This window comes from Sorex fumeus, unplaced genomic scaffold, assembly GCF_029834395.1.
Source record: "Sorex fumeus unplaced genomic scaffold, SorFum_2.1 ptg000037l, whole genome shotgun sequence".
NCBI classification, from domain to species: domain Eukaryota; kingdom Metazoa; phylum Chordata; class Mammalia; order Eulipotyphla; family Soricidae; genus Sorex; species Sorex fumeus.
The window spans coordinates 76,881,050-76,900,644 of record NW_026606094.1 but is presented as its reverse complement, the minus strand read 5'-3'; the positions used below and the strand labels follow the sequence as shown (position 1 = coordinate 76,900,644).

Below are 19,595 nucleotides of genomic sequence, written 5' to 3'. Positions count from 1 at the left end.
TCTGATTGCTTGTCTAGAAAATACAGGGTGTAGAAACTAGACCAGTGTGAGGGAGGTGTAAGGATCTACATAGAGCCCAAATGAGTCATAGCTGAAAGTTTGTTTCTTCATGGGTGGAAAATTACCAAGCAGACTGTGCCTACTGCTGGGTTTTCCTTGACATTCAGTGTGAAAGTCAGTTGCTTACGACTATCTCTTACTGGACCAAATGTTGTCAAGCTTGGTTGTATATTAAAATCATCTGAGGAGATTTTCCAAAGGAAGATGGTCACTCCAGAAAGAGTAGATCTCTCAGGCTGTGGTGTTTAGGTACTAGAGTATTTGAAACGGAACCCAGGAAATGACCTTGCGAGTTATTTATTATTTATTTAGTTATTATGACAGACCCACTGCACAAAACTTCCAGAAGCCATGCTATTTACTCATTTGATGTTCTCCAGTTTGCATCACTGATGATATAATGGAACACATCCGAACTGAGTTCAATACATAATGAAAATACTGAGAGGTATACATCTCTCCATAATTATTTTAGACCAATGGATATAGAAAACTTGTCCAAGAAAACTTGTGAATCTCCCTATACCTTCTCAAAGTCCTATGGGAAGGAATAATTTCAAAAGGAAGGAAAATTAACTTGTTCTTAGTTCAATAAAGTTATTAATGTGTGTGTGTGTGGGGGGGGTGCTGGAGGAATAACACAGTGGGTAGGATGTTTTTCTTGCATGTCCCCAACCTGATTTCAATCACTGGTATCCAATATGGTACCTTGTGTATTCAAAAAGTATGTGTGGGGGTCATGTCACCACAATGTGTTCGGTGGCCATGAGCCACTTCCCAACCCTGGCCTGCTGCCACCACCAACAGATGCATGAAGAAGGGAACAGGGCCTCCAAGCTAGTTGGTTACCAGTTGCTGTTTATTCTAATCTCCATCCCGTCCTGCTCTTTATTCCATTCTCCCTGTGCACCTATTCCAATCTCACTGAGCGCCCCATTCCAGTTTCACACTGCCCCTCATTCCTTTCTCCTACTTCCTCCATGCTTAAAGGCAAAATACCATCTAAGGGTGTATTTCTCTTTTTCTTAGTTAATAACCATTTAAATAGTCACCTTAAATCTATGTCTTGAGGGGTGGGGGGTGGGGTTTTATTGGGGTTCTTCATGGTAAAAAATAAGTATTGGTAAAGGGAAATGTGGTTGATATTTGCATGACTGAGACATAAACCTGAAAGCTTTGTAACCTTTCCCACAGTGATTCAATAAATAAATAAAAAAAAATTAAAAGCAAAAAAAAAATGAAGATACTTGAGGATGCATATATAAGACTGGGCCTTCTATAGTCAAATAAAAATCAGATACTTACAAGAATATGAAAAATGACATCAATGAATGTTATGTTTGGGAATATGTATGAAAAATTCAAGCATGTCATAAGTTTATTATTGCCTTGTAAAATAAATATATAAATACATAGTTTAATAATCTATCAGTTTCATTTTTCTGCACAGTGAATGTCATAAACAATAAAACTATTTGGACATCCAAAAAAAAATCTATGTCTTAATAATCATTTTGTATGGACACAATAAGAGATATATTAAGCTTAAAGGGTGACTCTCCTGGGAACATCTCACTATAGATCTTAGACTATAGTCCTCAGGTCAGATTAGTCCTTCCTAACCCTAGCAGGGTCCTTGTACTTCTCTTAGGGTTATGACAGAATTTTTCCACAACCAATTTGTCCACAACTGTGTTCTTAACTTATAAGTTATTTTTTTTTCCTTTTTGGGTCACACCCGGCAATGCACAAGGTTTACTCTTGGCTCTTCACTCAGGAATTACTTTTGGTGGTGCTCAGGGGACCATATGGGATGCTGGGAATGAACTCAGGTTGGCTGCGTGCAAGGCAAATGCCCTACCCGCGGTGCTATCGCTCCAGCCCCTTGTAAGTGTTATAGTACTTGGTCTGTCCCGTTTCAATGTTAAGGTAGCTTACAGCTTGTCCTGGGTCCATCTAGTCCCTTTGTCAGGACCCTCCTTTTGGGGCACTAGTAACTAAGGCCAATGGAGGCTTAAGTCAAGTAAATATGACAGATGCCCAGGAATAAATATTATTCGGAGTCAACTAACTCCAAAGTTACAAAAGCATAGCATTAGCTGTCTTCCTGTGCCTATACAAAAGGACATTGCTCTATAATAAACTATGGAAAGGACATAAGGGAAAGAAAAAAAGAAATATTTCCCTTACACATACAAAATCCAGAGTCCATAGAAGGATCTGACCTTACAAGTCACAGGGTCTGATTTGGGGATATAGGCGATTAACTGATAGGGGAAACAGAGCACAGAAGAGAAGTTAAAGATAAACGCAGAGGAAAGGAAATGCCTTGGGAGCACTGTGATGGGGGTAATCCAATAAACCTAAACTCCTTGTGACAAGGGAGAGAGCATGGAGGAGAAAGGAAAAAACAATGTTATCCTACAGTACCACATGCACTGTCAGGAATAATTTCTGAATACAGAGTCAGGAGTAACCCTGAGCATTGCTAGATGTGGCCACACACAAAAAGGTATTAAACTCCAAAGCTGAAAAATAGAGAACTTAGAGTCTCATCTCTCCTTACATCTTAGAGCTCAAAAGTGAAATGACTTTGCAAGCAGGCACAGTTCTTAGGTGAACTGTGTCAACTTAGATTTCAATGGCACATCTGGAACAGAAACCAGGTCTTCTGACTCCAGAGTTCTGCATTAAATCTTGCTCTCCTTTGTGAGTGCCTGATTGTGAGCACGTATGTGTATTTTGAGTGTGCAAATATGAGACTGGGTGTGGTAATATGTTTTATTGTGTGTGGAAGACTGGGTTTTATGAATGTATCTATTTGGGTAGAAATAGAAGGAGGAATGCAACTTAAATTGCTTTGTGTAAGTTCATCTGGGGGAGTGTGTATACAGTCTTCTTCAGTGGAACATGTCACATAATAAATGGAAAACCATATAGGTAATCAATAATTATACGAAAAGAAATGCTCTCTATCATTGATCTTCAGGGAAATGCAAATCAAAACAATAACTTATAATGTCACACCAGTGAGACTGTCACACATCACAAAGCAATGACTAGTATTGGCATAGATGTGGAGAAAGGGGACCTAGACTCCTGCTGGTGAGAGTGTAGACTGGATAAGCCCCATCAGAAAAATATATAATCCTTCTCCAAAAAGTACAACTGAGTTTTTGTACATTTGAACAATTCCACTTCTTGGAATCTACTCCAAGGGTCCCAAAACACTATTTTGATAAGACATGCATGCTCCTAAGTTCATTGGAGCACATTTTACAATTAGTCAAAATCTGAAAAAAATACGTGCCAAGCACTTATGACTGGATAAAAAAAGTGTGTAATCCTACTCTACTATAAAAAGAAATTAAATCATGCAACTTGGTGTTATGTGGATTGAACGTCACAGTATTTTTCTGAGTGAAGTGAATTAGAAGGATGAAGAATGCCCTTTCTTATATGGGGGATATAAAGAAACATAGTAAAAGAACAACACATGGCCAAAGCAACAGAATATAAGAGCTTGTATACCAAATTGAGCTTCACAGTGGTGCTGTGGAGGATATAGAGGAGGGAACTCTATTGGTTGTGTGGTGTTAGAATGTTTTATGCATAAAATCCTATCACTATAAGTATTATAAATCATGGTGCTTCAATTTTTTCTTAAAAATAAGGAGCCCAAGATCTCCAAGGTATGGGGACTCAGTCAGGCCACTCCAAGCCAACTTTCAAGGACTTGCGTAATATCCTCCTAATAATTAATATATTCAGGTACAGGCCTGGTGGGGGGTTGCATCTGGAGCTGCAGCTGCTAAGGTGGCTGTGAGTTATTCTCCCCCTCCATATTCCATAAGAACCATAAATTAGCATCTTAGGTGGAACTTTCACTAGGGCAGTCCAATAACCAAAAACATATTAGGCCAATAACTCATTAGCCCCACCTCAATTAATATTGCACCAAGACCACAACAGTAATAGTGAGTGTGGAAGTCTAAATCAACAGGTTACAACGGCATAGCAACACAGAAGCCCACCAAGCTTAGTGAAGAAACTAGCCCAGAAGACCCAACCAATAATGAAGCTCTGAACAATCTCTTTGACAAGGCATATAGAAGGGGTCTACTGAGGATGCATAGGGAGCTAAAAGAAACAATGGAGCAGGCAAATAAAATACAAGAGGATTTGAGAGCAAAAATGTGGAAAATGCAAACAAAATTACAAACAGAAATAACTGATCTGAAAAACTGGGTAGGTGAATTGAAAAACTCAGTGGAAGGCCTCAGCAGCAGAGTGACAGCTGCTGAAGATAGAATCAGTGAGCTTCAAGATGAAGTGCAGAGACGTGCTGTTCTCCAGACAACAGCAGAAAACGGAAAAGAGCCTCAAAATTAACCAACAGATGCCAATAAAAAATTGGGATAAAGCCAAGAGGAATAACATAAGAATTATTGAAGTCCCAGAGGGACAGGAAGAAAATCCTGACAAAGAAAAAACCACCAAAGACATCATTGCTGGGGGCTGGAGCAATAGCACAGCAGGTAGGTTGTTTGCCTTGCATGCGGCCAACCTGGGTTTGATTCCTAGCATCCCATGTGGTCCCTCAAACACTGCCAGGAGTAATTCCTGAGTGCATGAGCCAGTAGTAACCCCTGTGCAACGCTGGTGTGACCCCAAAAACAAAAGCAAAACAAACAAAAAAAAGACATCATTGCTAAAATGTTTCCAGAACTGAAGAGCACATGTGACCAGATTCAGGAGGCCTGAAGGGTACCAGCTAGAAGAAATACAAATAAAAATACTCCAAGACACATCCTGATCAGAATAAAGAAAACCATAGACAGAGACAAAATTCTCAAAGTAGCAAGATAAAAAAAATTTCCCATAAAGAAGCATCCTTAAGATTTACAGCCAACTTATCTGATGAAACCCTCAGGACCCAAAGACAGTGGTGGGATATAGTGAAGAAACTCAATGAAATAAATACTTCACCAAAAATACTTTACTCAACTAGACTTTCATTCGTATCAGAAGGAACAACACACATTTATGTAGACAAACAAAAAGTCAAGAACTTGATAGACTCAAAACCATCATTACAAGAACAACTAAACTGGCTATTTTAAGACAAGACAAGCCCCTCAAATACACCACATGAATTCTCCACATGATGAAGCCATTATGATTGGAGAAGCACATAGACAAACAATAACTCAGGTACTTCATAGACTCAAAATCATGACTGCAGGAAAGAACTAAAAGGACTACTTTAAGATGACAAGCCCCTCAAATACAACAAACTTTGGTGGCAGAAAGATGAGACAAAACCCTATAATAATAATCTCTCTCAATATCAATGGCCTAAATGCACCAATTAAAAGATACAGAGTGGCAAGATGGATCAGAGAATTAAACCTTACATTTTTCTGCCTGCAGAAACACATCTGAACAGTCAGAGTAAACACATATTCAAAGTCAAAGGCTGGAAAACAATTCTATAGGCAAACAACTCCCTCAGAAAGCTGGGGTGGCCATATTGGTATTGGATCACATTGATTTCAGACTAAAGAGGTCACAAGAGACAGCTAGGGTCATTTATTAATGATCAAGGTATCTGTATATCAGGAAGTATTCACACTCCTAAATGTATATGCACCTAAAGAGGGACCAACAAAATACTTAAAACAACTACTCATAGACTTGAAGAAAGACATCAATAGCAACATAATACCAGTGGGAGATTTCAACACTGCTTTATCACCTCTCAATAGATCAATCAGAGTGAAGTTTATCAAGGACACACTTTATCAGAGGCAAAAAATGGAAAAAAGGGGCTTAGTAGATATATTCAGGACACTTCATCCTCAAAAAGCTAAACACACATTCTTCTCAAGAGTGCATAGGATATTCTCCAAGGTAGACCACATGCTGGGTCACAAAACATATCTCCATAAAATTAAGATAGCGATTGTGTCAATAATACTCTCAGAACATGTTGTGCTGAAAAGAAGAGTCACACAAAAATTATAAAATCAAATCAAATGCTTGGAAATTAAACAGCTCACCATTGAACAATGAGTGGCCTAGAAAGGAAATCAAAGAGGAAATCAAAAGATTCTTGGAAACAAATGAAAATGAAGACACAAGTTACAGAACTTATGGGACACAGAAAAGCTGTGTTAAGAGGAAAGTTTACAGCTCTACAAGCATTCCTCAGGAAGGAAGAGCAAGCCTACATAAGTAACCTAACCTCACAGTTTAAGAGTTGGAGAATAAACAACAAAAGCAGCCCAACCCTGGCAGGAGGAAGGAAATAATAAAACTCAGAGCAGAAATTAACGAGATGGAAACCCCAAAACAGTCCAAAAGATCAATGAAACATCACTGACTAAGCAAGTGTAAACAAACCGAAACAAATGGGACTACATTAAACTAAGAAGCTTCTGCACTTCAAAAGAAAGAGTGACCAAAATACATAGCGTCTATGGAACAGGAAAGAATATTTACCCAAAATCCATATTATAAGGGGTTAATATCCAGGATATACAAGACACTAGTAGTAGTATACAAGAAAAAAACCCTCCAATGCCATCAAAAATGGGGAGAAAAAATGAACAGAAGCTTCTTCAAAAAGGAAGTACAAATGGCCAAAAGGCATATGAAAAAAATGCTCCACATCACTGATCATCAGGGAGATGCAGATCAAAACAAAATGAGATACCATCTCATACCAAAGAGACTGGCACACATTAAAAAATACAAAAACAATCAGTGTTGCCATGGATATGGGGAGAAAGGGACACTTTCACTGTTGGTGGGAATGTCGACTGGTCCAGCCTTTTTGGAAAACAATATGAGAATTCCTTCAAAAACTAGAAATTGAGCTTCCATATGACCTCACCATAACACATCTGGGAATATACAAAAAACCACAGTAGAAATTTTGGAATGCAAAAAACCACAGTAGAAATGACATCTGCACCTGCATATTCATTGCAGCATTGTTCACAATAGGTAGAATCAGGAAACAACCCTAGGGCCCAAGAACAGACAACTGGTTAAAGAAACTATGGCATATCTACAGAATGGAATACTATGCAGCTGTTAGGAAAGATGAAGTCATGAAGTTTTCTTATAAGTGGATTGTCATGGAGAGTATCATGCTAAGTTAAATGAGTTAGAAAGAGAGAGACAGATCATACTAAGTGAAATGAGTCAGAAAGAGACCGACAGACATAGAGTGACTGCATTCATTTGTGGAATATAAAGTAACATAATATGAGACTGACACCCAAGGACAGTAAACTCAGGGGCCAGGAATATTGCTCCATAGTTGTAGTCTTATCTCATGGGTTGGGGGAGAAGACAGCTGTAATAGAGAAAGGATCACTAAGTCAATGATGGTTGGAGAAATTGTTCACGAGCTGTGTGCTGAAAGTAGATAAAGGACCAAACGTGATAGCCTCTCAGTATCGATTTTGCAAACCATAATTACCAAAGGTAGAGAGATAATAGGGGGAAATTGTCTGTCATTGAGGCAGGGGGAGGATTGGAAAGGGTGGGGGGAGAATACTGGGAACATTAGTGGTGGAGAATGTACACTGGTGGAGGGATGGGTGTTCAATCAATGTATGAATGAAACTCAAGCATGAAAATTTTGTAACTATCTCATGGTGATTCATTAAAAAAGCACGGTAGCACTGTCCTCCCATTGTTTATCAATTTGCTCGAGTGGGAACCAATAACATCTCCATTGTGAGACTTGTTGTTACTGTTTTTGGCACATCAAACACGTCATGGGTAGCTTTCCAGGTTTTGCCGTGCGGTGGGATACTCTCCGTAGTTTGTTGGGCTTTTCAAGAGGGATAGAGAAATCAAACCCAGGTCATCCACATGCAAGGCAAATGCCCTACCCACTGTGCTATCGCTCCAGCCAAGGAACTAATCTCCTCTCTTTCTGTCCCTTGGTTGACTACGTTCTCTCCAGATTTAGCAACATTTGCCTGGGAAGTTCTGGGACTGATAGGAGGTACTGTTAACTCAAGTTCATTGAAATGGGATGGGAAAGGATTGTAACTGCAGGCTTAGACTTAGTCTAGTGTGAGTTGGGACAATGGAGAAGCAAGGCTTCGATAGACTGGCTTGGTACCTAAGTGTCTTCTGTATATCCAATTTTTTTTGGCTTTTTGGGTCACAAAAATCTGGTGATTTTCAGATGCTCAGGGGTTACTCCTGGCTCTACACTCACGAGTTACTTCTGGAAGTGCTTGGGGGACCATATGGGATGCTGGGAATCTAACCAGGATTGGCTGTATGCAAGTTAAATGCCCTACCTGCTAACTATCACTCCAGCCCCCCTGTATATTCAAATTTGATAGAAATGTGGATTCTGGTTCAATAGCTTCTCTGAGCTATTCTGCTTGGCACAGTGTCTCCAGTTCCAAACTCCCCTCCCTTTATGCATTGCTCAGGATGGCCAAGTAGAGAACAAAAAGCCTGTCATGTACAACTTTTGTTGGGTTTGATAAATGGGCCAGACCCTTATAAAGCAATTCTCTTTTATAGTATCCAGAGAAACCAAACTTACATTCACTAGAGAAAGTCTCTGAGAACCAAAACAATGCAGAGAAGACACTTACCTGAGCAGTTAGAAATCACTGTCTCAAGAGTTTTATTTTTAATCCAAATAGTTCGGATCACAATGGCATAGATGACACTGTGGAGACAACCAGAGGTAATATTAAAATGACTAGTAGGTTCCAACTGTGAGGGCTGGAGAGACCCTACCCACACCTCTGAGTTTCCAGTGTGGAAGGAGGTTCTCAACCACAGCTGTCTCTGTGCTGTAGCTGATAGAATCACATCAGATGTTAGCTACATTTTTATTTGATTTTGTTTTTCATATGAGGTAGCTAGAATCTGCTAAAGGCAACCTCTTTTCTAAGATAACTCAGATCACTATAGGTATTGCTGAGATGAACATTCAAACACAGGGCTTGGGCTTAGGAAGATTTAAATTTGAAATAAGTTCTACCACTTACTGGTTGCTTGACATCGGCTTTATATAAACTTAAATATGACCCCATGACTCCATATATTACACTTCAGTGTTCATGCCTTTGTGTGACCCTCTTCCTCTGATAGGGCTAGGAGCCTTGCTTCTAATTAATGTGCTGGCTTAAAAGTGATGGGATGTCCCCTGTTACCTAAGAGTCTAGCACCCATCTTGCAATGTCTCTGTTGCTGGTTTTGAATAAGAAAATTGTGGTAGGTTCTACAGTCTTAGGGTATGGATTCTGCCAAGGACACATACAAAGCTGGAAGAACTTTACTGACTTGAGATTCTGAAGACCCTGGCACTCCAGGAATCTCAGTGACTGTTTACAAAGATTCTGGTTAATTAATATCCAAATTACTGACTCAGAATATGAGAGAATTAATGTAGGTCATGTTAGTCACCAGGTTTGTAATAATCTGTGCCTGCCTATAGATAACTCATACATTGATGGATTCAGGTTGAAAATTCCCATGTGATAGATTTAGGAGATGACACTTTGGGAATAACTTAGGTTCTAAGGGGTGAGAGCAATAGTATAGCAGGGAGGATGTTTGCCTTACATGTGAATGCCCCAGATTTGATTCCTGGCATCTCATATATTTCCCTGAGCACAGAGTCAGAAGTAAGCACTGTGCTTACTGCCAGGTGTGGTCCCAAAACAAGCCCCCTCCTCAAAAAAAAAAAAAAGAAAGAAAGAAAAAAAGAAGAAAAAGAAAGAAAAACTGAAAAAGTTAGGTCCAAAACTTAGGTCCAAAGAGTAGAGACCTCACAAACCGAATCAGTGTCTTGATAGGAAAAGTCCCCAAAGAACTCCCCAGCTCTTAGCTCCATGTGGGAATGCAGAAAGAAAGCTGTAATTGGGAAAAAAAGCTCTTTCACAGTCTTGATGACATCGTGATCTCAAAGTTTCACCTTTCAGAGCTATGAGAAATAACTTTCTGTTGTTCATTAGCCACCTGCTCTGATATTTACTTATAGAACCCAAATGTACTACAACACTCTTGCACAACTGTGAAATGGACTTAATAATACAAAACTCCTAAAATGTTTTAGGAATCAAAGATGACAATATTTATAGTAGCGGTATTTGAGTACGTTAGAGTGTACTCAAAAATGTAATTTTCTCCCCCCATACATTTTTCATGTAATATCATATTCAGTCTTGCATGAGAAAATCTGTGTCTAAGTCGAAGACAATGTGTTAATGATTCAAAAGCATCATGAAATTTTGTATTTTATGTAACTTGGATAAATATAAACACTTAAACTCTTCTTTAATAAAACTTGACATTTTTAAATACATTAAGTCTGAATACTTAAGGAAAAACACTGTTTTATTTTAAAACTGCACAATTTTTCCTCTTGAGAAACAAGAGGTTTGAAAAACTCAGAGTCCTAGTTTTCAGTAGCTGATACAGCACTAATGTCATGTGATGATATCTTAGAATATAACTTCACTCGTGGCTGTCAAACCCTCTGCTACTTGTTGCTTTCCATATTATTGTTCAGTAAACTGCTCTGTGTTTCATGGGAGTTCATGTCCTGTTTTGAGCCTCCTCACTCTTCTTGTACCAGCATAGGGACTGTTGTAAAATATCTAAACCTATGTTAGTGAAAAAAATTAGAAGATTATTAGTTTAGTCTTTATCTTAAGTTGAATGTTTTTTGAAACCAGGAAACTACCAAGAAATGCTACAGTACCATGAAGCATTAGTTGTATATTATAATCATAACCTAAGGGCTTAGTTGATCAATAGTTCAAATGTTGTTGTTTACCCTTAATCATACGCATCATGAATAATTAAGAAAAGTTTTATGTGTTAGATGTTTAGGACCAAGGTGCCCTCACCACATCTTGTCAGAAGAGATCAGGCAATTTTCCTACTAGGCAACAATACTAATAAGAGAGTACCTTTCATCACTGCCCAATCTGGACCACTTTTCAGAATATACTAGTCATGCATCTGAGAAGCTTCTGAGTCATCTTTGTCTTCTTTCTTCCACTGAATTCATCAACAAGCCCCATGCCCTGTCTCTTTAAAGTCATGCCATCTGTATCTTACACAATCTCTCTTTTTTTGTTTATGTAGGAGTACTGCTATTTATTCGGCCACCGATTAGGCTGATTGAATTGTGCATGAACTCCACCTTACTTTTTTTCATTTTTTATAATTTTATTTATTGTATCACCATGAGAGCAGTTACAAAGCTTTCGGGTCTAAGTCTTGGTCATATAATGAAACACTTGTGCCTTCACCAGTGTCCATTCTCCACCACCAAAAACCCCAGTATACCCCCCATCTCACACCCTCCCCCTACCTGTGGGGTAGAGGATTTCCACATTACACTCTCTCTACTTTTATCACATTCAATATTTTGACACCAGACCCACCATTATTATTTGAGATTTTACCCCAACACTCAGATCTGCTGAAAAGGCAACAGCAGACAATTTGTGTTCTATTGCTGGTTATGAATAACATATGATGTCGTGTGGCTGCAGTAGGGCCATGTGATTTTGAAATTCCAAAATTTTAACACTTAAATCTGGAGGGATTTCTGCAAAAAGCCACTGGGTTTTGAGATTTGCTCCTGAGTTTCTGGAATCATGGCCATTGAGCAGCTTGATCAGGAGCCAGAGAGGCCATTCGTGGGTGATGACTTAGGGTCTGGTTGGGGTGGAGAGGACAGGCCCGGCTCCACCCCCACCCCGTGAGGCCCAACAAGTTTCATCACTGAGGGCCCAGAACAGACTGTCCAATGGCCTCTGGAGGATGATGGCCATTTTGTCGCCGGAGGGGGGGCAGGCGGAGGGACAACACCCTTTCCCCCTTGGGGTGGCCAGGTGACAGTAACCTACTGCGGGGTCCGGGAGCATTTCTGCCAAAAGCCACTGGGTTTCAAGATTTGTTTCTGAGCCTCTGGGATCAAGGCTGTTAAATAGCTTGATCAGGAGCCAGAGAGGCTGTTTGTGGGCGATGACTTGGGGTCTCGTTGGGGTGGGGAGGACAGGCCCGCCTCCACCCCCATCCCGTGAGGCCCAACAAGTTTCGTCACTGCAGGCCCAAGCCTGACTGTCCAATGGCCTCTGGAGGATGATGGCCACCGAGCCGCCAAGGGGGAGCAGGCAGAGTGATAACACCCTTTCCTCCCTGGGGTAGCCCATCGACGGTAACGTACTGTGGGGTCCGGATGCATTTCTGCCAAAAGCCACTGGGTTTCAAGATTTGTTTCTGAGTCTCTGGGATCATGGCCGTTAAGCAGCTTGATCAGGAGCCAGAGAGGCAGTTCGTAGGCGATGACTTGGGGTCTCGTTGGGGTGGGAAGGACAGGACCAGCTCCATCTCCATCCCGTGAGACCCTGAGTGTCTCATCACTGTGGGCCCAAAGCCTGACTGTCCAGTGTCCTCTGAAGGATGGCAGCCACTGGGCCGCCAGGGGGAACAGGCCAAGGCACGAAACCTCTTTCCACCTGGGTTGGCCCAGCACCGGTAACCTACTGCAGGAACAGGACACATTTCTGCCAAAAGCTGCTAGGTTTCGAGATTTGTTTCTGAGTCTCTGGGATCATGGCCATTAAGCAGTTCAATCAGGAACCAGAGAGGCCATGCCTCCAATTATATAGCTGAGCCTGAGGTGGTTTGTGGGTGTGTTTCCCACGTACATAACTATTGGCTGTTTACTTTCTTGGTAAACTTTGCCCCAAGTTTTTGGGGTCTGGCCAAAGGCACAGCAGTAGTTTTGGGGTATCTGGAAGTCTGAAGGCGCCATCAGGCTGCTGATGTACTTGCCTCACAGGCACAAACTGACCCGCTGGAGGCACCATACCCCCAACAATCTCTCTTTTAAGAAATGTATTCATGGTTTATTTTATTGTGGGAAAGCAGCAAGCATATGTAACAAAATTTATCATTACGGTCATTTTCACTGTGCATCTCAGTGACTTTTACTGTATAATTGTTGTACAATCTCACCATTGTTTGTATAATCTCACCATCCACCTCCAGAATGAAGTGATTTTTTTTTACTTTCCCCAATGGAAACAGTGAAGTGTGAAAATTTCTGCAAATGTGGCATTCTTACCTAGGAGCCATACCTACCCTCTCTGAGTTGCTCCAGTTAGATTTGTGAACTGCTGGTGTGAGTTAACCCTAATAATTCTGTGCCTGGTTGTTGCTGTAAACTTTTAGTACCTCCATTTTTTTTCACCTTAAATGTTCATGCTGACAGCATAACTGTTGCTGCAGGCCACACAACTATTCCTGTCCTAAAACCCTCCATAGCTTCCACTTATTCACAATCTGGTCTTGAAACAGAGCTTTCCAAACCTCACAAATATCTCTGCTTCCTTACCTTTAGCATCATTGCTCTGCTTTCCTCCATCCAACTATCTTCCAACACACATTTCCCTCTCTTGTCCACAGACACAATCAATAACGCCAAGTCCAAACTTACCTTGACTCTGTACACATAGAAGGCTGACTTGGAGTGTGTAAAAGCTCCAACAACTTCCATATCTCAGCATCCACTTTGTGCTTTACTTGAAATGAATTTTTAACAAAGCCTCTATGCATCACTTTCCTGAAATCTTCTAAACTCCCCCCATGAACCCAGTAATCATTAGCTCCTCTTGAGGTTTCCATGCCATTACAATGTTAGTTACACTCCTTTGTCAGAGAAGTAATTTCTTAAAGATCAAATAGAGCTATAAATAGTGAATCCTTAGAAATAGAGCAGAGGAATAACGTTTCTTGTATTCAATTTATTCCATGCCTTTGGTCTGTCTCAATTGTCTCAATAAGTTTAGCTTTTCTTTAGGCTTATCAAAAATATCATCAAGAAGAGTCACCCAGATTGAGAAAAGAAATGTCCCTTCCCTCTAATCGGCTGGATTGGTTTTGGATTTTATGGAAGATTATCCAAACACAGATCCATTTTCTTCATCACCCCTGTGAAGGGAGCAAAGAGAACAATTGAGGTGAAAACAGAGTGGAGGGACTAAAAGTTAACAGCAACAACCAAGCATAGTGGTTAGAGAGTGGGAAAATCCAGCAGGACTGTCTCAAAAAGCTACTTGAGACCAACTCATGAGTCTTAGATCTGGTTTTTTTTGAGATGCAGCCACATAAAAAATGTTTTCTATGACTATAAGACACAATGGAGAGTTTTCTATTAAGATCAAAAGTTCAAAAGTGCCTCCTGTATATGCCTGCAAACCTAAACAGAGAACTGGGGATTTGGTGGCATCCATCTTGATATAGGACACACAGACTTTGAGAGCCAGATGGGGCCTAAGGCTCCCTATCTGCCAACAGACTTCAAGTCCACTAGACATTTGGGGCCTGAGAATGATGTTGAGTAGTTCTCTGGAGACCTACTTAGAGGTCATATCTTTATGTATTCTACCAAGTGTGGAGATTAGGGTTACAGAGGGCTAGTTTTCCACACTACAGAAACTCTTTTTTCTTTCTCCTATGTGTGGTTATAAGGAAACTCGCTTGACACTAATTTTTAGGTTTCCTAAAGGTTTCAGAATCTGCAGCCTTTGGTACTTCATATGAACTCACTAATGCCTGGAACCAGCAGCTATGGCCAAATGGATATAATTAGGATGTTTCTGGAAGCAAATTACAGAAAAATAATCCATTTCAAAGGCACCAAGCAATTAGAACAATTGTTATCTCCCATAATTGCAATTTTAAGGAGTCAAGGCTGAATTTGAAAAACCTGAGTTCCTTTCAATCTTTTCTCTTCCTTCTCAAGGATAGATAACTTGCAAGTCAGACTGTAAAAGTTCTAGGCACCAGTACAGAGATAGTACTTTCTGGAGGAAGAGGAGAAATTCTATCTTATTCTAGATCTGTTTTCTAAGAGTGAGAAAAATTTTGCCGGAAGCCCTTTGGAAATCTCCTCTTTAATATCATTTATTATGATTGGATTGTGTGACCATTCTTGAATGGTTCACAGTCTGAGAAGTACTGTTGCCAGGAATGTATTTGAATGAGTAGAAATTCCATCATAATTCCAGAGCCCAGAAAACTAATAAGGGCAGTTTTTATAATATCCTAACTCTTGTTATCTCGTGTAAAAATATATAAGATACTTCTTTACTGATTGTGATGACTCTTCCACCTTGATCTTGGAGAGTAATACTAGATGTCTGGGGCCTATTCATTCACCACGACCTTATGCTTCACAGGACTGTAAGAAATTCAGCACTGGATTTTCCGCAATATGATAACTATTTCCAAGTCAAAATAAGTGAATTTTTTTCATTTATCACAAGATCTGTGCTCCCTGACAAACATGCTATTTCATGTTCTCTTTTGCCATTGTCAAGCTTTTGCCATTTATGCTTTTAACAGTATCTTGCAGAAATAGAAATAAAAAGAGGAAGGAAAATCAATTAGATAGAGAGGAAATAACCACACAAAAAGTAAAGCAATTATACCAGGGCTAAAAAACCTCCCAGCAATAGTTAAATAGTTATGTCAAGTAAATTTTGAAACAGCAGTTGTATTGACCCAGAAAACAGTGTATTGCCTTTATTGTCAGTCACCATGGTTTCAAGTCCTGTGAGCCTGATTTATTTGATGCCAGAGAAGCTAAATCTATATTCATATACAGCTTTCATGAGTTTGTAGAAACAATATAGCTTCTTACTTCCTCTCTCTCTTTCTCCATGTTTCTCTTCTTTCCTTTCATATCTGTTTGTAAAGGGTCTGCTATAAAAATTGATGACATGATGAATTGCTGGAGTTTACAATCAGTTTTGCATTTTTTATTCAACTCAATATTTACCCATCTACTGTTGTAATTGCATTTAGAGTTCAGAAATTCTGAGTCAATGCTCTCTGTATTCAAAAGATAAATTCAAACAATGGACAATTAAACCACCATGATCTCTTAAAGGTAACATGGAAAAACTCAGTTTAAGATTTGTGGTAAACATCTAAATTTATATTTCTTCTGGGATTGGCAGGGATTTCTTCCTATGGAGCTGGTGGTATTTGACTGAGATACAAAGAATGTACACCAGTTTGACAGAAGCAAGCAGAGTAAATTTGGGCATGGTGCAGGCATAAGGAATAATGCACAGAGAGGCCCAGAGGCAAAAGACATGGGAGACTCAGAAAGGACAAATGGCTTGTTTTTGACTGGAGCAGACTGCAAGGAGAGTGAGTTCCTCACAATTTACCCTAGGGAGCCAGGAAATCTGTGAACAAACTGAGCAATCGTTTCTTATAAGATATTAAATGTATATAAAGCTACAATTACTAAAATGATGTAGTAATTGTGGCAGATAAAATACAAATATTGTTGTTGAGTTATCTCCTTTTCTTAAGTCCATCACTATTGACACAAATATTACAACTGGCAAAGGAGAAATATTTGCAACATACAAGTAAAAGCTTATTCTATAAAGACCCTTTCTAAGGAAAGATAGCAGAAGAAACAAAACTAAAGTGAAGAAAATCCCAAAACTTAGAAGAATACTTTTAATATAAATAACACATATTATAGAATTACTACTCCATATCAAGAGAAAACATAATTTGGTTAAAGTTATGTGGGAGTCAAATTAAGAATTTTGAACGCCGCATTAAGAAAACAAATTTAACTTAGATTTCTAACTCATATCTAGCGTCAACAATAAATAGCATTTTGACAATTGACAAATCAAACCATATATAGCGAAATTTTTAATGTGCTTCCAAGAATGGTATAAAATTCATAAGCATAGAGAAAAATATGAGGAAAAGAAAAAAGATGAGATTATGAAATTTGTTGCAATTTGGTAATGGAGGAAATCATGCTAAATGAAATGATTCATAAATAAAATGATAAATATTAGAGGACTACACTCATTTTCAGAGTATCCACAAACAAAGGAAGATACTGGACAATGTACCTGAGAAACGGTCAATAGAACTGTGATCTGTGTGCAGGGACAAAAGTGGGTTGACTGGGTAAATAGCGGTGGTGGCATGGTGCAGCAAACAGAATGACAAAACAATGTTATATTACTGAAAAAATAGATACAGTTTAGAAAATATTTGAACAGAAAAAGAAAAGTATGAGTATAACGTGAATCTACTAGTATATAAAATATCTATATATTAGAAAAAGTCACAGTACTTTATGAAAATATTCACATGTATTAACATTGCTTTGCAAAGTGCTTTGATATTCTAACTTTTGTAGTTGTCATTTGACTCACTGTTTCTTTAATTTTAATCATGTATACATTCTCTCCATTTCTAAATTTTGTTATATATTGGAGACAAAATAAAGACTATATTTAAAACAAAAAGGAAAAAACCAAAGTTGATATGTATCCTCAATGTACTAAAACAAGAAAAGTTTATTGTATAAAAAATAAAGATAGAGGAAAGAAAAATAAAATGGTGGAAAATGGGTAAAAGAATATGAATGCAATTTAGAAACACAATAAAATGAAAAAATAATTTTTCTAATAGTAAAAATGCAAGCACAAACAACAGCTATATGTCTATGTACCATGATGTACTATATGTATATGCCATTTGCATGGTTTTGAAGCAGGCAAGAAACTGATGGAGCAGGAGGGAGGCTGACTATGAGTCTGTAGGATATAATAAGCCAAGGTGGGATTTGAAGAAGTTATTTTGTCACTAGCCCTAAAACCACTAAAGTAACAAACGACTCAGACCTCTAATTCCAGGCACAAAAGTCAGATCAAAATGGATTAAAGACCTCAATATCAAAGCTAAATCCATAAGGTACATGGAGGAAAACAGGCAGAATCTTCTATGACATCAAAGCGAAAGGCATCTTTAAAGATTAAACACTACTGACCAAGCAAGTGGAAACAAAGATAAACTAATGGACTACATTAAACTAAGAAGATTAGTGGGAAAAATTACTTACCCAATACCTTATGGGGTTAATACCCAAGATATATAAGACACTGGAGAACTTAATTTAAAAAAACCTTTCAACTTCATCAAAAAATAAGAAGAAATGAACAGAAACTTCCTCAAAGAAAAAATATAAATGGCCAAAATCATGTGAAAAAAAAGCTTTACATTGCTAATCAGCAGGGAGATGCAGATTAAAACAACAATGAGATATCACCTTACACCACAGAGACTGACAACCATCAAAAAGAGTAAGAAGTAAGCAGTGCTTGCACAGGGAGAAATGGACTGTCATTTATTTTTGGTGGAAATGCTAACTGGCCGAGACTTTTTGGAAAACAATATGGGCATTCCTCAAAAAACTAGAAATTGAGCTTCCATATGACCCTGGGATACCACTTCTGAGAATATACTCCTGGGATGCAAAAGTACACAACAGAAACGACATCTGTACTTGTATGTTCATTGCAGCACTGTTAACAATCTGGAAACAACCTGAGTGCCCAAGAACAGATGACTGGTTAAAGAAACTATGGTTCATCTGCACAATGGAATATTATACAGATGTTAGAAAAAAATGAAGTCATGAAATTCACTTATAAATGAATGGACATGGAGAGTATTATGCTGAGTGAAATAAGTCAGAAGGTGAAGGACAGACACAGAATGACTGCACTCATTTGTGGGATATAAAAAAAAAGCGTAATATGAGACTAACAGCCAAGGTCAAATGGTTCATGATTGGAAGCCTGTTCAAGGGCTGGGGGAGAGGGCAGCTGCGATAAAGAAGGGACCATTATGACAATGGTGGGAAAGCGATTACTGCGGATGGGAGATGTGTGCTGAAAGTGGGTAAAGGACCAAACATGAGGGCTTCTCAGTATCTGTATTGCAAACTATAATACCCAAAAGAGGGGGTCAGGGAGGGAGAGAGGGAGAGAGAGAAAAAAGGAGAGAGAGGAGAAAGAGAGAGAGAGAGAGAGAGAGAGAGAGAGAGAGAGAGAGAGAGAGAGAGAGAGAGAAAGAGAAAGAGAGAGAGAGTGAAGAAAGGTGGAAAAGTGGCAGACTGGGGAGCAAGGTGGCAGGGGAGATACAGGGGATATTGATAGTAGAAATGTGGACATGTACATTGGTGGAGGGATGGGTGTTGGAACATTGTATGACTGAAACCTGATCACAAAAACTTTATAACTGCATCTTATGATAATTCAAAAAAAGAAAAGCAGCTAAAGCATTATTTCTGGACCCACTTTGTGGACACAGAAACAGAGGTCTGATAAGACTCAGACACCATTACAGGAGAAGTTCCAGAAGGAACAAAGGGTTGCAATAAGGATTTGATAATGGTCACCAAAAGTTTTAAACTCTTCTCTTTGACAAGACCATCGTAACAGACTCCTATCTAGATGGAAGTCCCATGGAGGGCAGTTTGAGAGAAAAACTATAAAACCAACTTTACAAAAGCAAGGGCATGCTTCCCTATTCTGGGGGTGGGGAATGGGGGACCCACATCCTCACCTGAGATGTGTACTCTCAGCTTTCTCTTTTCTTCCTCATGATCCCCACTCTGAGCAGACTCC

The 19,595-nt window shown here is 39.1% G+C and overlaps 1 protein-coding gene across 2 annotated transcripts in view; it reads right to left on the bottom strand.

Annotated features, from left to right (window-relative positions):
* The window catches only part of NPSR1 (neuropeptide S receptor 1), a 239,043-nt gene that overhangs the window by 25,399 nt on the left and 194,049 nt on the right, over positions 1-19,595 (bottom strand). For both annotated transcript variants that reach the window (XM_056118230.1, XM_056118232.1), the window contains one exon: positions 8,697-8,773. In XM_056118230.1, the coding sequence (XP_055974205.1) occupies positions 8,697-8,773 (77 nt within the window). The remainder of the gene's footprint in view (positions 1-8,696; positions 8,774-19,595) is intronic.